The 17,763-nt window shown below is 41.2% G+C and overlaps 1 protein-coding gene across 3 annotated transcripts in view; it reads left to right on the top strand.

The window, feature by feature from the left end:
• Positions 1-17,763, top strand: part of cadm1a (cell adhesion molecule 1a) — a 347,324-nt gene that overhangs the window by 272,146 nt on the left and 57,415 nt on the right. For all 3 annotated transcript variants that reach the window (XM_061085532.1, XM_061085533.1, XM_061085531.1), the window contains 3 exons: positions 8,748-8,900; positions 10,697-10,834; positions 16,397-16,555. In XM_061085532.1, the coding sequence (XP_060941515.1) occupies positions 8,748-8,900; positions 10,697-10,834; positions 16,397-16,555 (450 nt within the window). The remainder of the gene's footprint in view (positions 1-8,747; positions 8,901-10,696; positions 10,835-16,396; positions 16,556-17,763) is intronic.

The following is a 17,763-nucleotide window of genomic DNA, read 5'->3' as shown; positions in this document are numbered from 1 at the left end:
GACAGAGATGGCGCGGTTATGCTATTCTGAGAGGGGTGGGGTGGGCAGGTGGAGGCCATGTCATAATGAAGCCGTGCAGCTGCGGTGAAGAAGCCCGGGAGGGATCACAGGAGATCAGAGACTCCTCCGTCAAAGAAGAACACCTTGCCCTTGACAGCCGGCTTGTGGGAGTCAGCTCAGCCGCGGCTCGGCACAACAGCAGATAAATACCCAGATAAATACCCAGATAAATACCCAGAAAATACCAAACCCTCACACAGAAACCCGTGCCCTTGAATAGTATGTAGAAGTTGTGTTTGTGACTAAGGAGGGGGCGGTGAGTGTGAACGAGTGCCTGACACTCGCCTTGCAGGAGGCTGGGGGAGTCTCCGGGGATTAGAACACATAAAGTCAAACTACTACATCACGAGTGCACCTAAGAGTGGGTGATTTCTTAACTGGAGGAATAGGTCAAAACATGAGATATGTTCTGTGGCTGCACGGCGGACAGCAGGTTTAGATGTGCCATGGGTGTTTAAAGGGATCTGGGAGGAAAAGTGAAGGAAAAGTGGAGTGAGTTCCTCCACCAGGACCCAACAGGCACCAACTTTCACAAATATCAGGTCCCTAAATGTTCCAGATTGTTCTTTAATCAAGATCGATGACCCAGAGAGAACTGTGGAAGAAGAAATCCATGCTCCTTGATCCATATCAATATTTAATGGGTATCTGTGCTTGCTGTTTGGCTACAGACACGACCTGATGGCCTCTAAAGATTAAAGAAAGTATCTGGGATATATGGGAATTATGTCATTACAAAATAAAACGTAAGCATTGAGTGGTTGGGGTATTAACAGAGCACAGGGTATGTCTTCCCCCTGTTGCTTTTCATTTAGAGTTTGTACTATACCTTTAAATATCGGTGTTGTTCAACTAGAAGCAGTTAGAATTAGACACCACTAGGGTTGCAAAATTCCAGGAATATTCAAAGTTGGAAACTTTCCATGGGAATTAACGGGAATATACGGATATTAACGGGAATAAACGGGAATATACGGGAATAAACGGGAATAAACTGGAAATGTTGTGGGTAATTTATACTAACTGTATTTACCTTGTCATATACAGACATAAATATAAACATTTTGTTTTATCATAGGCTGATTTGAGCCCTGAGGAAACTTTTGGCACTTAACTATATGCTTCTGCATCGTTGTGTCATTCTAAACATGGGTCTTTGCACAGTATTTGCAAATGTACACAGCCTTTCCTTCTACATTGGATGGGGTGAAATGTCTCCACACATGAGATAGTGCACGTGGCATTGTTCTGTAGAATAAGATGAGAAAAAAGTTTTTAAAAAAACACTAATGCAATGCCAGAGATATAAATAGTTAGCCAAACTATTGGAAGCGTCTGTAAACATATTTTACAATTGATGGATAAATGAATGGAAATAGGCTAGATGAACAGATGAACAATCCTCAATCAGCATGCTAATATATTTTCCCCAGTATTATCACCGAAACTTACCTGACTAGTCCTGCACTCTACAGCAGGCCTCAACAGCCCTGCTGTAGAGTGAAGGATGCTGGGAGTTATCTGTGCATGTGCTGGAAGAATGCACAGTGGAGGGTTGAAATTCAACATGCAGCGTGTGCTGCATTCCATACATCTTTAAAATAGAGTTTTAAATGATGTTTTTATTGCTCAGCGTTTAATTTTGCCTAGTTTTTTTTTTTTTTCAAAATTCCCAAAATTCCCGAGCTAAACTTCCCATGGAAAGTTTCCGGAAAGTTACCAGAAATTTACCGGAAACTTTCCGCCCCTTTGCAACCCTAGACACCACATTGTTATTATTATTATTATATCCAAAAATCTATTAGAATCTCAGGTGAGGCTCACGTCGTGTGAACAAACGAGATGAGGAGCAACAATTTCATTTTAATTTGAAATAAAAACTGAGCATCGCTTTCTCTGCTCAAACTCTCTCTGCTTCACAATTAGATGCTGGAGAATGTGTTTAGTGCCAGTGTGTGGGAGCGGGGGGTCAGATACACAAGCTTCAACACACATACACACACACACTCCAACAGACACACAAACACAGAAGGTCAGACTCGGCGAGCAGTGAGAGGAATTGTAGCAGAACGGTGAACAGCAGCCGAAACGACTCCACATCAGTGGTAAAGCCTCATTGTGTGTTACAGGTAAATTAAAAAGAAGTCGATGTGAATTAATGTTTGATGTCAGGCTCGACAACAAGCGCGGCTGGAGTTTGATAGATTGATTACAGCTTTTTCTAGAAGGGATTAAACGCACACTCACTGTAGAAGGAGTAACATTACTCAGAATCAGATTTAAAGACACAACAAACACTCCTCTTTTCTCTGAAAGGCTGTCCATCTTCTACGTCTTCTGAAAGCTGATGGATACGGACAAAGAAGACGAAACAGCAGTACTACTAGAAATCCTGAGGGGGCAGTGTAGACAAAAGTTCCATCTGGACGAGCATTTGACACAAGGCTTTCGAAGTGAGACCTGCCTCTTTAAGATCTGCATTATCACAACAGACATTAGCTACATCTATTATTATCTACGTTATCCTCCACTGTCTATATGTATTGTCAGAAACTCTGCTCTGCCCCCTAGTGGATGTCTTTGCTTAACAACCATGCCAAGGTTAAGGATGCGTGTAAGTATGTGGCCAGCGATGGTTCCATCGTTTGAAACGGACAAATCTCTTTCCCACATGAAGCATCAAGCAGGACTCTCACACGACCTGAACCTATTTCATGTTATTCGCTTTGCAAAATACATTTTGGAGGAAGTATAATCGCAGCAGGGTTAAGTTCACCGGAAACCATTTCTTTCGGATCCAGGACATGTGACCACATCCTTCCTTCAGTCTGAAACAAAAAACTGTTGGTGTCTGCTGTTAAAGAGGTTCCTGTTTTTTTAATTATATACTTAAAGATGGGCTGAAGATCACAATCCTCAACTTAAACAAGTTGACAATGGAGTCGAGTCAGTTTCTTTGGAAGATGTGTTTGGGGAATATATACAAACTGTGGGGAAAAGTACATTAATACAGTAAATCAACAAACATCTGCACATTCTGAAATATATATTCTCATATAGTTACGACGAGTCAAATACGATTTTACTTCTGCACCGAGACGAACGTGAAGCTTTTGCACAAATAGTTTTTTACTGTTATCAAGCAGATGCTGATGTTTCCTGTTTAATGTGTTTTGGCCAATCACAGGCTGAGGCAGTGAACACACAGCTGCTGGGTTGAAACTCAAATCGCCGTATGTCTGAAATGTATTCCTTTAATTTACTCATCCACTTAAAGAAATGGTTCAACTTTCCACAGCTCATATTATGCGAAACACCTTATTTTTTTTTGCACTACACCGGTATTATCAGTTAATGAACAAATTAAACAGGTACTGTGGTGAAATAGTTCACATAACATCACCCCAGGTTCTTTTAAACTGCACTGCGACATATCTTTTGGGATAATTTCATAAATAAGGATCATTTCAAATCCTCCCTGATTGACTGAATGTCTATTGGCCGACTTAACCCCCCCCCCACTCAGCGTTTAGCCTCCAACGATGTTTGGCCTTGTAGCACGAATCCGCTTGATGATGAACAAAGAAGCTCGGTCCCTGTGCAGCCTTCACACCAGAGACTGTTAACAGACCTTAGATCTCATCTTATGCTCAAGAAGATAAAACAGTTAACTGGCTTCTCTCAATGGTTTCATGTACATAGGGGCCACTTTAGCCTCCTTATTCCTTTATGATGTTGAAAAGGTTAAATTGATCTCAACCCACTGGGGACACGTTAATTTCCACATGGGAACTCGCTGGTGTACGAGATCTAACTCTGAGGCAGCGCTTCATGTTGAGCATTTTACTTTAGTTAAGGTCTGAGCTTCTGTTGCTGTAAACGTATTCGATTAAATTGAATATTGACAATAAAGTTGGATAGAGATTTAATATTGAAATTGACCAAGATCACAGGAATACGTTTTAATGGGATAAGAGTAAACTTAAAAAGGATTATCAATTATTACAGCAAACAGTAAAAGAAAATTTCAACTCTGAATGATCATGTCGTAATCTATAAGTATAAGTACACAATTTGAAATATTGGCATCGTGAATCCTAAGGAGTGTTTTATTAGAAAAACATCGGCCAAATGTTTCCCCTGTAAACGCACCAAGCCAGAAATGATGATTATGAATAAAGCTCATTCTAATCAGGGGCACGCATAAATAAAACTAAATAGAATTTGACAACAGGTGGTTTTATGAGTCTGATTATTCGGGGAGAATAAAAGCCCCCCCCGAGTCTCGCCATTTATTGCTAAATGCTCCCAGACTCTGGATTTAGGCGGCGCCTCGGCAGTGATTTGGAACTGCCAGGACTTCACGGCGAGCGGGGGGGTGGGGAGGGTGGAGGAGGAGGATGGTTGTAAGAGTGTAATTACCCCCCCGCCCCACCCCATCTCACTCACCCTGACACCCAATAATAAAACTTTGATGTGCTCCTCTCAAAAAGTAGCGGCAGCCACTAATCACAATTGATTGCGGCCACTTAGGCGAAGGCGCTCTCATCATCTCCTGCTCCCTCGGAACGGGAGTCGTCCTCGGCTGCAGGAGAGAAACCCATTTCAACTGAAACGCAGAGAGAGAATGAAGACGAATCAAGAGCAGGAAGAGGAGCAGGAAAGAAGAAACAGAGATTCATTAAAAATCCCCCATAAGTGAAAAGATTATTGGAAGATGCATTGATCCCAAAAGTCGTTCATTTAGTTTTTTAAAGGTTTATTTCCACCACTCTGACTTTTACCTTTACAGTCAGTCAGTTACATTTCAATGCAGAGATCATGGTGTTGTGATGAGTGATGATTTGTATATTCTCACTGAATGTTTGGAAACACATTACCGTCGTTTTCTGATATTTGAATGGGATTTCTTGCAACTGAGAAACTGAAAGAGGGAGAAAATGCTGAAGAGGTTCAACATCATCCATTGATATCAGTGATGATTTTATATAACGGCCATGGAGAGAGGAATTTCTCCTTGTAAGAGGAATTCATTCTCGTGAAAATACGAGCGTATTACCCCAACGATGTTGTAATAGAAAGGAGCTTGAATTAGTGATGATGATGGTGGTATGATGTGATATGGGCCTTTGTTCAGTTTTAACCTGGTTCTGTGCAAACAGTAAACGATGGGCTTTTATTTCCTTCAGTTAATCCTAATACATTTACAGAGGTAGTGGCTGTGATCTTCCCTCCTCATCGTCCATGGTGCAATTTCCTTTGTAGAGCCCAAGATTCTTTAGGACTGCGTATATGCAAAAATCCCACTGCTGAGAATTTGAAAAATCACAATTATTGAAGACACCCACCCAGCTAGAATGATGAAGACTCTTTAAAGCTGATCACACACAGTTTTTGAGCGACACAACACATTTTAAATTTGGACCAAATTTCAGCTTCATCGTGCATCGATCCTTTGGCAGCTTTGGAGAGTTTCACATTTGGTAAAGTCAGTTTTCATCATGAAGATCACACGATGGAGTGTGAGAACAGAAAATGTGAGCTTTAGCTGTTTGCACATTTTATTTATCAACAGTACTTGGTGCATGTGCTTCGTTTTCGACTCGTGTCCTTTTACCTATAAGTCCACATATGTAAAACATGTACTTTTCTAATATTTCACTATCTACTGGTCTTCACATTGAGAACATTTAACTTGTTTCCATGAGCTGGTTCCTTCTCTTTGGACACTGCAGCACATTCACTGTATATTAAAACACAGCGTTCAGTAATCTGCATGACCAGTGACACTTGTTCTTTAAATAGGATGAGAAGGAGTTGAACTTTCACTTTGTCAGCGACTTCATAGACTCTCCTCGGCTGATTCTTCAGCTTCTTCTGCCGTCTTATCACTGCCTTTAAATTAGCCTCGTCGCCATCGGCTGTAGAAAAACGACGGATCAGATTCTTTACTGCCTTTCAGAGTTCGGACGGACTCTTCTTCTCCACAGAGCCGAGTATCTCTCACCTTTGTCAGACATCTGCCGTGTCCTTCTCACAGAATCAGATATGACAGAACAAGAGGGAAACAGAGAGAGAGGAGCATCGAGCTAAAGGTCAACCTCTTGTTTTTATATCCTAAAAGTACACAAAGAGGAAGGAGGGAAATGTGAAGTAAGTATTATTTCCCTGAGACATATGGCAATAGTTTTCAGTACGTTTAAAATCAAAAAACATTGATAAAAAAATATGTAAAAAGATTCCAAACCATCGAAAACACACAAAAAAACATAAAAAGACAAAAAATGATTTGACATTGAAAACATTTTTTTAAAGTTAACACTCAGACATTCAGAAAACATTTAAATAAGATATAATGAAGATCTAAAATCATTAAGGACGTTAGAAACATTTTAGAACTTTAAAAGAATGTCAACAACTTTAAAAAAGGATTCAAACAAAATAGAAACATTTATAATATTCAGAATTCATTAAGAATATAACATTAAGAATTCAAACACATAAAGAAACATTAAAACCTTCCAAACATTCAGTAAATTGTCCAATGAGCTCTGTGTAGCAATGTGCAGCTTTGCAGAATGTTGATGACCTTTGACACATCCAGGTCATTGAATATTTTTGCACTTTTATTAATTTAACTCTTGTGGAGCTTGGGTCCTTGATGCTCTCACTTCTCTCCCTTTGTTTGATGGCGTTCAAATTGAAACGGTCCAGCTTGATAAATACGACTGATAAATAATTCAACATAGAATCCTTGCTTGGGAGAAGTGTCTGTTCTGCCTGTTGTCGGTTTCCCTCCTTTAAATAACAGACAAGAAACCGTGGTGATTAATTGAATGGTCACGTCGCTGCCACTGCCCTGGAACCATTGGAACCACAGAACCCTGAGAGTGTTTTCTGTGTGTGGAGCAGAAACACAGACAGAAACACCTTCAGTGTGTTTGTGTACTGCCGCGTCGGTATGTTCAGATTTGGGAACATTTCATTTAATTAAATCATTAGGATTAGAGGCTGACCTCCCATTTTAATGAGGCCTAACAAGGCTTGTGAATGAGCTGCACTAATTAGGGCCATATTGTTCCTGTGCCACAGTCAGAGAACCACTGTGCTCAGACAAAGGAAACTAATAGCTGCCTTTTTTAATATTTTCTGTTCTGGTTTGAGGGGGTTTGGCCTGAAAACAGCGTGGATGGAAGTTCTTGGATCCAGATTTCTTTTCCGTCTCGTTCCTGGATGCGATGACAAAAAGGCCTCGTCTCCAGTATCACTCCCAGTGTCTCTGATGTTCTTGTTTAATGATGCACAAAATTAATTGTGGTCGTTAGTATTCCTGCTCCTCGCTTCTCTCTCTCTCTCTCCTTTTTTTATATTCTTTCAGTCACTCACTCCGTGTCTACCTCTCAACATTTGGTGACCACACACGGCTGCTTCGGCGTCTTTCTGGTCGTTACCGTGTCGAATCCGTGTGAAATAAATAATGTGACCCCACCGTGATTCCATTGGATTGTTTGTTTTGCGATTTTTCCTGCGTCTCCGTGTTTGTCTCCTGGTTTAAAGCTTTGAGTTTTTCCGATTTTAAAGAAAAGGAGAAGTCGAGCTGTCGAGGAGGAGAGTGCAGAGTGCGAAGAGCCCGGAGAGTCGCTGTCAGTCGGAGCTGAATTTATCAGCATATCTGGGGAGGAAGGGGGGGGTGGGGGGTGGAGGCGGGTCGGCTTTCATCTTAACCACATGTTGTCAGTCCACATTACAGCTGATAGAGTGTGCTGAGGTAGGTGGGCAAACAAGGTTAGGCAAGATGAAAGTGGCTACAGATGAGGGAGAGACAGGATTTATGGATTTTCCCTCGGTCGTCCTGCGTCCTCCAAGGTTGTGGACGTTGTTAATACGCGTCATGTGGTTAGCGTCTTAAACAAACACGTGTGAATCGACTCGTGCTTTAATTTACTGTTTTTATTGCTACATACTTGTGTTCGACCTGTGATTGATCGTCGACTAATCACATTGTTTTTAATTTTCACCTTCTCTGGAAAGTTCTTTGAATCATGTTTGAAGTTCAAATGCACTGAGGAAATTATGACAAATTTAGTTGATTAAAGAAAATCAATTGCCTATTGTGTGATTCCTGTTTATGTTTTTATTTCTAAATGGTTTTTGACCCTTAATTAATAGCTCTGTTATTAATAATCATATGTGAATAAAAGAGAAAAAGACAAGTACACACTGATTGTAGCGGAACCGACAATTGTGGCAGATTGAATAAATCAACAGAAGAATATAAATATTGTTTTGATTGTGTTATTATCCAAAGTCAAATTTGAGGGGAGAAAAAATGTCAAATATTTCCTGGTTCAATTTCGTGGGATTGTGGGAATTTGCAGCGTTTCTCGTTGCTGATAGAAAACTGAATGTTGTTTGTTTTATACGTGTTGCTCTGACAAAACAAGCAATTTGCTGAAATCCCTCTGTGCTGGAGGAAATTGTGATTTATTTTTGTTCCACACTTTTCTGACGACAGGTTTCATCTGATGCTCGAGTACAAAACAAACTTTAAGAGTTGGTTTGAAACATTTGATTCCCCAGCCAGAGCTAAAATTATTCTTATTCCTTACGTACCATATGGATCCCGGCCGATACCTGTTCTTTCTGAGTGTGTAAATGTTCCTTTTTTTATGTATTTCCTCCCTCAGCACTGAAAGACGCTCGCTTCCAGCTCGTGAACTTCTCCGACAATGAGCTGCGGGTGTCACTGTCTAATGTCTCGCTGTCAGACGAGGGTCGATATGTTTGCCAGCTCTACACGGATCCCCCGCAGGAAGCCTACGCTGACATCACTGTGCTAAGTAGCTACAACACACGCATGCAAACACACCCACACACACAGTCACACACTCACACACAGTCAGTGTTGTTGCAGCAGGGAGGTGAAGCTTGCTAATCAGCCTTTAGACTGTGGAAAACAACACACACTCACATGTTGAGCGCCGTGGTCGACAGCTCACTGTGAAATCTGCCAGAAACTCTGACAGCAGCAACAGTGAAGCCGGGAGATTCAGGAACATTGTTTATTTCACGTGTTCAGTAAATCTGAACTGTTTTAATTAATATCAGCGACGTGTGGGGGGGGCCTCACAAGTCGTAGTTCACATGTAAACTGTTAAAATACATGTGTGCAACACAACATGTCACTCACACTCGTCATAAACTGTGTGAAGATTTCCAAATGTGTTTTCAGCTTCACTGACACATTCAGTAAATAAGTCTCAGTTTCCTGTTTTTTCAATTTTGCAGCTACAGTTGAAAATGTGTTTTTGTGTGTTTGAAATGGGAAATGTGTAATAATAATAAATCACTATCCTGCTGCAACAATACTTACATGATGTTTATGCCGAATGAAGCTTTTTTAAATTATTTTATTTGTATACACTATTTTTTCAAGTAAAACTCAACAATATGAAACTATATCAAGTATATTTTGTTGTTTGACTTGTTGATGAATCTAAATATCATGATAACATGAGTCTCTTACACATCATGTTCCCTTTTTTCATTTATTTGGACTAAACAATATGTTTGTTTTACATCCTATATCTGGTATTTGTTAAATATAGGTATGCATGTTTGGTAGCCATTACAGTGCCTTAGATTATTGTGATTTGTATCCAATAAACCAATATTAGCACAACAAGCTTATTCCATCAAAAGAAAAGTTTTATTGTCATCTGACCTGTTCTTCATCTTCCTGTTTTTTCTATTTTGCAGTTACAGTTGAAAATGTGTGTTTTTAAGTGTGTGAATTGAGTAATTAAATTTAAATTAATTTATTTGTATACACTATTTTTTCAAGTAAAACTCAACAATATGAAACTATATCCAGTATATTTTGTATTGAGACTTGTTGATGAATCTAAATATCATGATAACATGAGTCTCTTACACTTCATGTTCCCTTTTTCATATATTCAGACTTAACAATATGTTGTTTTTACATCCTATATCTGATTTTAGTTTAATATAGGTATGCATGTTTGGTAGCCATCACAGTGCCTTAGATTATTTTGGATTTGTATCCAATAAACCAATATTACCACAACAAGCTAATTCCATAAAAAGAAAAGTTTTATTGTCATCTGACCTGTTCTTCATCTTCCTGTTTTTTCTATTTTGCAGTTACAGTTGAAAATGTGTGTTTTTAAGTGTGTGAATTGAGTAATGTGTAATTAAATTTAAATTAATTTATTTGCATACACTATTTTTTCAAGTAAAAACTCAACAATCAATAACTATATCAAGTATATTTTGTTGTTTGACTTGTTGATGAATCTAAATATCATGAAAATATGAGTTCATGTTCCCTTTTTCATTTATTTGGACTAAACAATATGTTTGTTTTACATCCTATATCTGACATTTGTTAAATATAGCTATGCATGTTTGGTAGCCATCACAGTGCCTTGGATTATTACGATGATTATCCAATAAACCAATAGTAGCACAACAAGCTTGTTACATAAAAAGAGACGTTTTATTGTCGTCTGACCTGTTCTTCATCTTCAGTGTCAGCTCTGTTTACTCAGCACATCGAGCTGAAGGTTGAGCCGCTCTACAATCTGTGTCTGGTCTGTGTCTCCTGCTGCAGTTCCTCCAGGTAACCCCATCATCGAGGCCCGGGATGAGGTCGTGAGCGAGGGCAACGAGACGGAGATGACCTGCACGGCCATGAGCAGCAAGCCCGCCGCCACCATCAGATGGATGAAGGGAGATAAGGAGCTTCCAGGTAGGTGGGCTCTCCACACGGACCCAGACACACAATCCTCAGTCGGGACATTCTCTCTCTCTCTCTCTCTCTCGACACGAGACTGAAAATCACAGGTAGTGTATTTTTTTGACAATCGATTGTTCTGTACAAAGAGACTCCTCAGATTGACACGAGAAAAACACTGTGTTACATGAACCGGAGTGAAAAGGAGGGCTTGATGTGTCGCCTTCGGAAAAAAGAAGAAGCCTCCTCTTCCTGCCTCCTCTTCTCCTCTCGCTTTGACAAAACATGGAGCCGCGCATGAATTCCACATGAAAGCTGACGGGCAAACAAAAGCAGGAGAAACAAAGCAGCGCACGGCGTCAGAGATTCTGATTGTTGATCCTGCTCGCACATACAATTAAAAGCAAATTCGCCTTTTATAAGCCACAGTTAACCCATAATGTTATTCACCTGTGAACTCCCCAACGGTGGAGAACGATAAGGACATGAATCAGCTGCAAGTTCAAAGTGTGGACGTCAGAAGAACAAGCCTGAAGAAAATGATTATCCATAAACAAGATTAGAAAAGAAGATTTTTTTAGATATTTGAAATTAGGGATAAAAGGGATTGATCATTGACCTTCCTGCTGCCAACCGGGGTCAAAATAAAATCTGTACATTTTCTTTAGTTCTTTAAATTCTATAGATAAAATTCCGTTAGTCACGCAGCTGCAGCTTTGCACATTCTCCCTCTAAAGTCTTGCCAAATTCTACCTTTTGCATTCATGCATGCGTCTTTAAGGTTCATATAAATTAACCATTTTTGGGGACTGCCTTCCCTGCTTCTCTGTGCTTCCTCTCTGCATTTAGAGCTTGTATCAATGCCAGTGCTTTTTTTTTTTAAATTGAGCTGTGGCTTTGAATAGTTTCCCATTAAAGCGATGTGGATGTGCAGTGGCACTGTGACAACTTTCATGCCTTCATCAAAGGTAGCTGGGCTTCAGAAGTGTGAGCTGAGCTCAGGGGTGAACAGGCCTCCTGCCAGGCAGCTCCACCTCGGAGCCCAGATAGCGAGCTTTGTAAAGACGGTGAAACAAAGGTCCTGATCAGACGCTGTGTCCACGGCCCGGAGCAGCTTCACCTCGCCGCTGCACCACAGCAAAACCCGTGCTGGTCGGCTCAAATCTAAGAATGTTGCAGGGTGCCCAGGTCAGAAACTTGTAACAATGAAGTGATGGATGACATTTGGTTAAGTTGACTTCAGACCGGTGTTTACAGGAAAGTGCTGGCGTAAGATAAAAGGCTGAAAGGATCAAAGAGCCCGATTCGCTCCTGCTGCTAAAAACAGGCAATTAAGGAGAGAACCTATTTTAATGGGGCAAATGTTCGACTGAAAAGCTGCAGAAACAGACTTAAATCAACGTATTATCTGTTGACTATTAGTTTACTGCAACCTGTATCATCGTTTCCTGTTGTTTTTCGACATATAACCATTACTTACTTTGAAATTTGCTCAAAAATATATATATGGCCACTGAATTCAGATTTTCCCTCCCGAAATCATGCATCAACTAGATTCTTCTGATACAAACCTTAATTGTGTGTACGTCTTATTAATTTGAACCTCTGCAGCTGTTTGTCACCGTTTAACACAGATCCACCTTTTGTGAAAGTTTCTCAAGTTTTCTGTGACATTGTTCAATTTCCATAACGATATCTTTACAGAACTTTCCAAATCTCTTTGGCCGAACTTTCTAACGATGCTCGATTGCTTGTTTTTTAACGAGAGGCAGGAAAATGATTTCTATCAAAGCTAAACGCTCCTCAACCCCCCCGCCCATGCTCTTGCCCCACACTTGTTAACAATGAGCAGCCGGTTACACAAGAGGCTCGGCACTCGTTGCAGTCGCACAATTTTTTGCCATAACACAACACTCGTGGGTACTTCACCGACTCTCACCTGCCACAACACTACGGTTGGAGTATTTGATTTAATCCATTTTTGCCACCGGTTGAAAGGATGAGAGACTTATAGGATTATACATCCCCGTGTTCTTTACTGTTGTTGTTTCATCAACACTAGGTTGATGGAATCCAGTCAAACGACTTAGTTGTCATGTTAATGTCGATCTCTGCAGTAAACTGTAGGAAACGACTCCACAGGTCCTTTAGCTGAACGTGCAGCAGCAGATTGTGAGAATGAATCCTGCCGGGTGCTGAAAATGCTGAAGACAATGGGGGTGCAAGGAAATGAAAGATGGGAAGACAAAGAACGGCTCAGGCTGCCAGAACACACCCGGGCAGAAATCCTCAAATTGCCTTTGGCTGTGGCTCCTTGCCTGGTAAACTTATTTCAAATTAAAGCTCCTCGGAATTAAACTTAATTACCCAAAGGGATAATCAGGATCTTTTCATCATTCATCAATGTAAAGTAATTTAAATCCGACCATCTATCATCTCTCAGACAATTTATCTTGCTTTTATCTCCTCCTCTTATTTGCTCTTCTCCGGGGTTTTTTGACACTTTATTACTAACACATATCTCCGGCTCTAAAGCTCAGGCTGCAGTGAAAGTCATGAAAGATGGAGAATCCAGTAGTGAGGGTCATTCCGTTCTGATTCAGTACGATGAAAGAAAGGAAGAAGCCAGGAGATAGGTCACTACATTGACTGACAGGAACCAGAACAGCCATTAGCCTCGAGTCTTAAGAGACAACCGCTGGGTGATTTCAATTACCCTGCTCCTTCCCACACAAAGACTCTACCAATGGATAAAGGAATAGTTTGGGGGGAAGTGATGGAAGTGGAGAGAGACGTATATATTTGATCAAACTCTACGTTCCTGCCTTATCAGGTAGCGTCAAAGTATTTGACCCTAATTTTTCGATGCCCATAGCAAACGCCAGATGAGCCAAAGGCTACAAGTAGGAAAGGTTGAGTGGAGTAACCAGGACCAACCAACCCGGGGTGAGAGTGTGATCACATTTCTTTATGGAGCGTTGGTTCGTTGACTCCTGATGTTTCCTGATGTGCCAACGTGAGTCGACCCGATGTGACTCCGCCTCTCGACAGACATGTTGATCTGAACAGACCTCTTCATGTTCCTGTATCCAGGCCCTGGCGTGCATCTGAAGCCTCTTGTGGTCTTTATTCATGACAACCTGTTCCTGTACGCCAGGCACATCACACGGGGTTCTTTCGCTTTCCCAGCATTCAAAGAGGCAGCTGTCACCACGGCGACGGTATCGCCGCTGTGGCTGAGCGGCAGGAAGTGAGTGGGTAGAGCGCTCCCTCCAATGAGAATCCAGTTTTTTAACCTTGTCACCCTCCAGGGTGAAGTTCGCCATATTCATTTTGTCACAGCCTTTGTTTCATCACAGCATTACCAAGTGTTATCAGAGGAGAAGCAACGTACGGCTGATTACTGTTGTTGTTGTTTTGCTAATTAAGCTAAAGTAGCTTCCTCAAAGCTGACGATCAGGACCTTATGTTATTAACTCATATCCATATTCATTAACTTTGTTCATTACCACAGTATGAGTAGATGAAACAGTGTTTTCTAGCATAGGGGTCACATGTTGATGCATTGACCTGCAGACGTGGATTAATCCCACATTAGCGGTGATGAGGTTTGTGTGTTTGAACAGAGTCAGAGCTGCAGTGATGGGTAATTTGCATATGCATATATCTCTACAAATACTAAATAAGGCCATTAAAGGATTCTTTCATTGAAAAAAACTTCTAAATAGGTAATTTGGATGAACAGAGAGGAGTTTAATCAATGCCAGGAGAGGAAGAATGGACGCAGCAATGTTCACATTAAGACAAATCCTCTCCTGTCCCAGCATTTCTCTTTTGTAGACTCCTCCACTTTGCTGCTTCCAGTATTTGTTTTATCGACGTGACACAAACACGCTCGTGCAACAGACTCTTCGGGAAGTAGGACAAAGGGATAAAAATAATCCATCTCCCTTTGCGACTGGGGATGAGCTGTCTGCAGCCATCCGTCTTATTTTGGACGACTGAGACGAGGTGTCCTCTTCATTGCATCTGAGAACATGTTGTCTGGTATCTCACCGTCGTTACTCTGTGGATCTCAGAGTGGGCATGTCCCATCTCTGTCCTGTGCAAAAAGATGATTGCTCAACACATCTGGCTTCATGACGCCCGATGAGTGATTCACAGTTCCTCAGTTGTCTCTGTTATTTAGACGCATTCAGCTGATTCCTCTTCTCTCACCGTTCTCAAGGACGACTCCTCTCCCTCTCCACATGTTTTGTAGGGTCAGTGGAAGAAAGACATTGTCCTTTGCACGCTGAAAATAAGTCGTCTTTGTCTGGGCATAATATTCCTTAAGCCTTTTCCGAAGGTTTAATCACTATTATTTTGTAAAGTTAAACTTGGAGGGTGGACCCTTCAACGCACAAGCATTTAACAAAGTGCTCCCCCGAGGAACCGAGGATGCACAAAATGAAGTGTCAGCTCCAGTTAGGAACAAATTGCTAAATATTAACTTGGGCTACGATATTTTCAAAAGCATTTCTTTTCTGTGCAAATCCAGTGTGAACGGCTGCAGCTTAGTTTTAATTACACCACTAGAAAACAAACACTGGAAAAAGAAATGGAACCTTAGAGCAGGAAAAGCCAACGAAGCAGTTACATTACCGGAGACACATTTCTGATTAAGACACAGTTAGAGGAGTTTTTAGTTGAAAACAAATGGAACCTGTTTACTTCTTAACACTCAGGGTTCTAACTGAAGACAATACAGAGATAATACCAGGAACTGCAGGTATATTGGAATAATGCTGGTGTAATGACGACCATTGTTACTCTCCTGCAACAAGAGGTCGGGGGTCACATCCAGCGGCTGGAGGTGTTCTCCCCCGGGTGCTGCAGTGTTCTCACAGAGTGTAGACACACATGTTGGGTCAATAGGAGACTATAGAATGATCCGTGTGTGTCAGTGGTTGTGTGTTTGTGAGTGTCCACCTTGTTACAGCCTGACAAGCGAATCAGGTTGTACCGCACCTGTTGCCCAGTGTAACCAGCGATGGTTTCCTGACCCCTGTGACCCCGACAGGATAAGTGACTGTAGGTGATGGATGGATTCAAAACTAGAGAGTCTCATGGGAGGAGAACCTCAAATACATGAGTGAAGAAGATCCCAGACTAACAGACTGTACATGGTTTATTCCCATGAATCACTTGAAGTGGATCCTTTCACTGTGAAGGAGCCGTTACACCCAAACCTGAGGGATCGGTGATGATTGCATTTGAAAACAAACACAAATATCCATATAAAAATGTACTAATATCAAGGGGGTTGCTTGCAGAGGTGAAGTAAACACTTGAATCTGTTTCCTTTGAGTCCGAAATCCTGCAGAGAAAATGTGTAAAGAAATCTGTGCTGTTATTTGTTGGATCATTGCACAACAGGGTTGGTGACTGCAGGTCAACAATCATTACTTCAGCGATTTTTGCTCCTTTACTTCTCACGCCACCACAGTTTATATACAGTCGTTTGGCTGATTCTTATATTTAACTTGAACTCAACATGCACCCGTGTGTAAATCTCCTTGTGTGTGTTTTCCACAGGCAAGCCCAAAGTTGAGCTGACCTACGACAAGATGTACACAGTCACCAGCCGCCTCACGTTCACCGTGAACAAGGAGGACGACGGAGTTCCTGTGATCTGCATCGTGGACCATCCGGCCGTCAAAGACTTCCAGGCTCAGAAACTCCTCGAGGTGCAGTGTAAGTATCTCCGCCTGGAAATAACCAAGAAGTTACGTCATGATGATTTTCTGTTTTCAAGTGACTCAGCAGCTTTTACTTTGGACAACGCTAGGTGAGACTGTTCTATCCCCAATTATTAAATATGCTGCCTTTCCCCGACTTTAGTTTACGTCTGTGTCATTGATGGGAAATTATTTATAATGAGTAGAATGAGAAAACTGTTCTGCCGTTTAATCAATTCTCCAGGAAAATCTTCTTAGTAAGTGAGAAATAAAAAGTGGAAATAAATAAAAGAGCTCACAGATGAACAACTTCAAATAAACAAACTAATGATAGGTTCAATGTAACTCTTTGTCAGAAAGAGTGATAATAATTTACCATTTTAACATCTGTCAACACTATTACAATCTGGGTTTCCTATTAGAAGACATCTTTCTGTTTCTATCTTATAGTTCTTCATACCACAGTCATTTATCATTATTAAAACTAGGAAATCAAACAAATACTGGTGCAGTGCCTGTTTGGCCTGTGGTGATGCTGGTTGCAAGAGTCAGTTGTTGGGTCAATATTTGTTGTCTTGAATATATCTGTTCTTTCTGCTGCATGAACAGTGAAGGCTGGAACTATTGGATATTAAATTTAGATCGAGTTGAACAGATTCCTGCAAACAACAATCTCCTGCAGGCAAATAAGGGAACTGCACCAGAGGTAACGTAACTTAAACAACGCCCTCACAGGGGTTAATTTAGCTGCTCCTTAGTTAGTTAAGTGACTAGTGTGTAAAGTGTAATTGACAGAAGTTTAAGTCACTAACTCTCAGCTACTCCAGCCACATGGGGGCTGGTATTTTGGCGATTATTGACGTCAATGATAACATTTAGGTATTTTAACCCTCTGTAAAGCTTATATCTTTGGCCTTTCACATTTCTTGGAGTTCTATTGAAGAAATAAAAAAACTCCTTTGTTGCAATCTGACCTTTCGCTGTGTGAGAGCGAGAGCAAAGGGGATCCGCTCTTCTGCGGAGGCAGCGTGGCGTGTTGTGGCCTCCGATGACAGCGCTGTGCAGCCGCTGCTGTCACATGCTGCTGTCACACTGCTGCTGGTCTGTGAGGGACGTCCCCGGCCCCCCAGTCCACCTTCTGTCCCATCTCTGTCCTGTGCAGTTTGATATTACACTTGGAGCAATGTCGACTGGAGACAAGTCATCGTTTGTGTGTCTGTTTCA

This window comes from Limanda limanda, chromosome 14, assembly GCF_963576545.1.
Source record: "Limanda limanda chromosome 14, fLimLim1.1, whole genome shotgun sequence".
Classification (NCBI taxonomy): Eukaryota; Metazoa; Chordata; class Actinopteri; order Pleuronectiformes; family Pleuronectidae; genus Limanda; species Limanda limanda.
The sequence above is the reverse complement of the archived record's forward strand: the minus strand, read 5'-3'. Positions and strand labels throughout refer to the sequence as shown.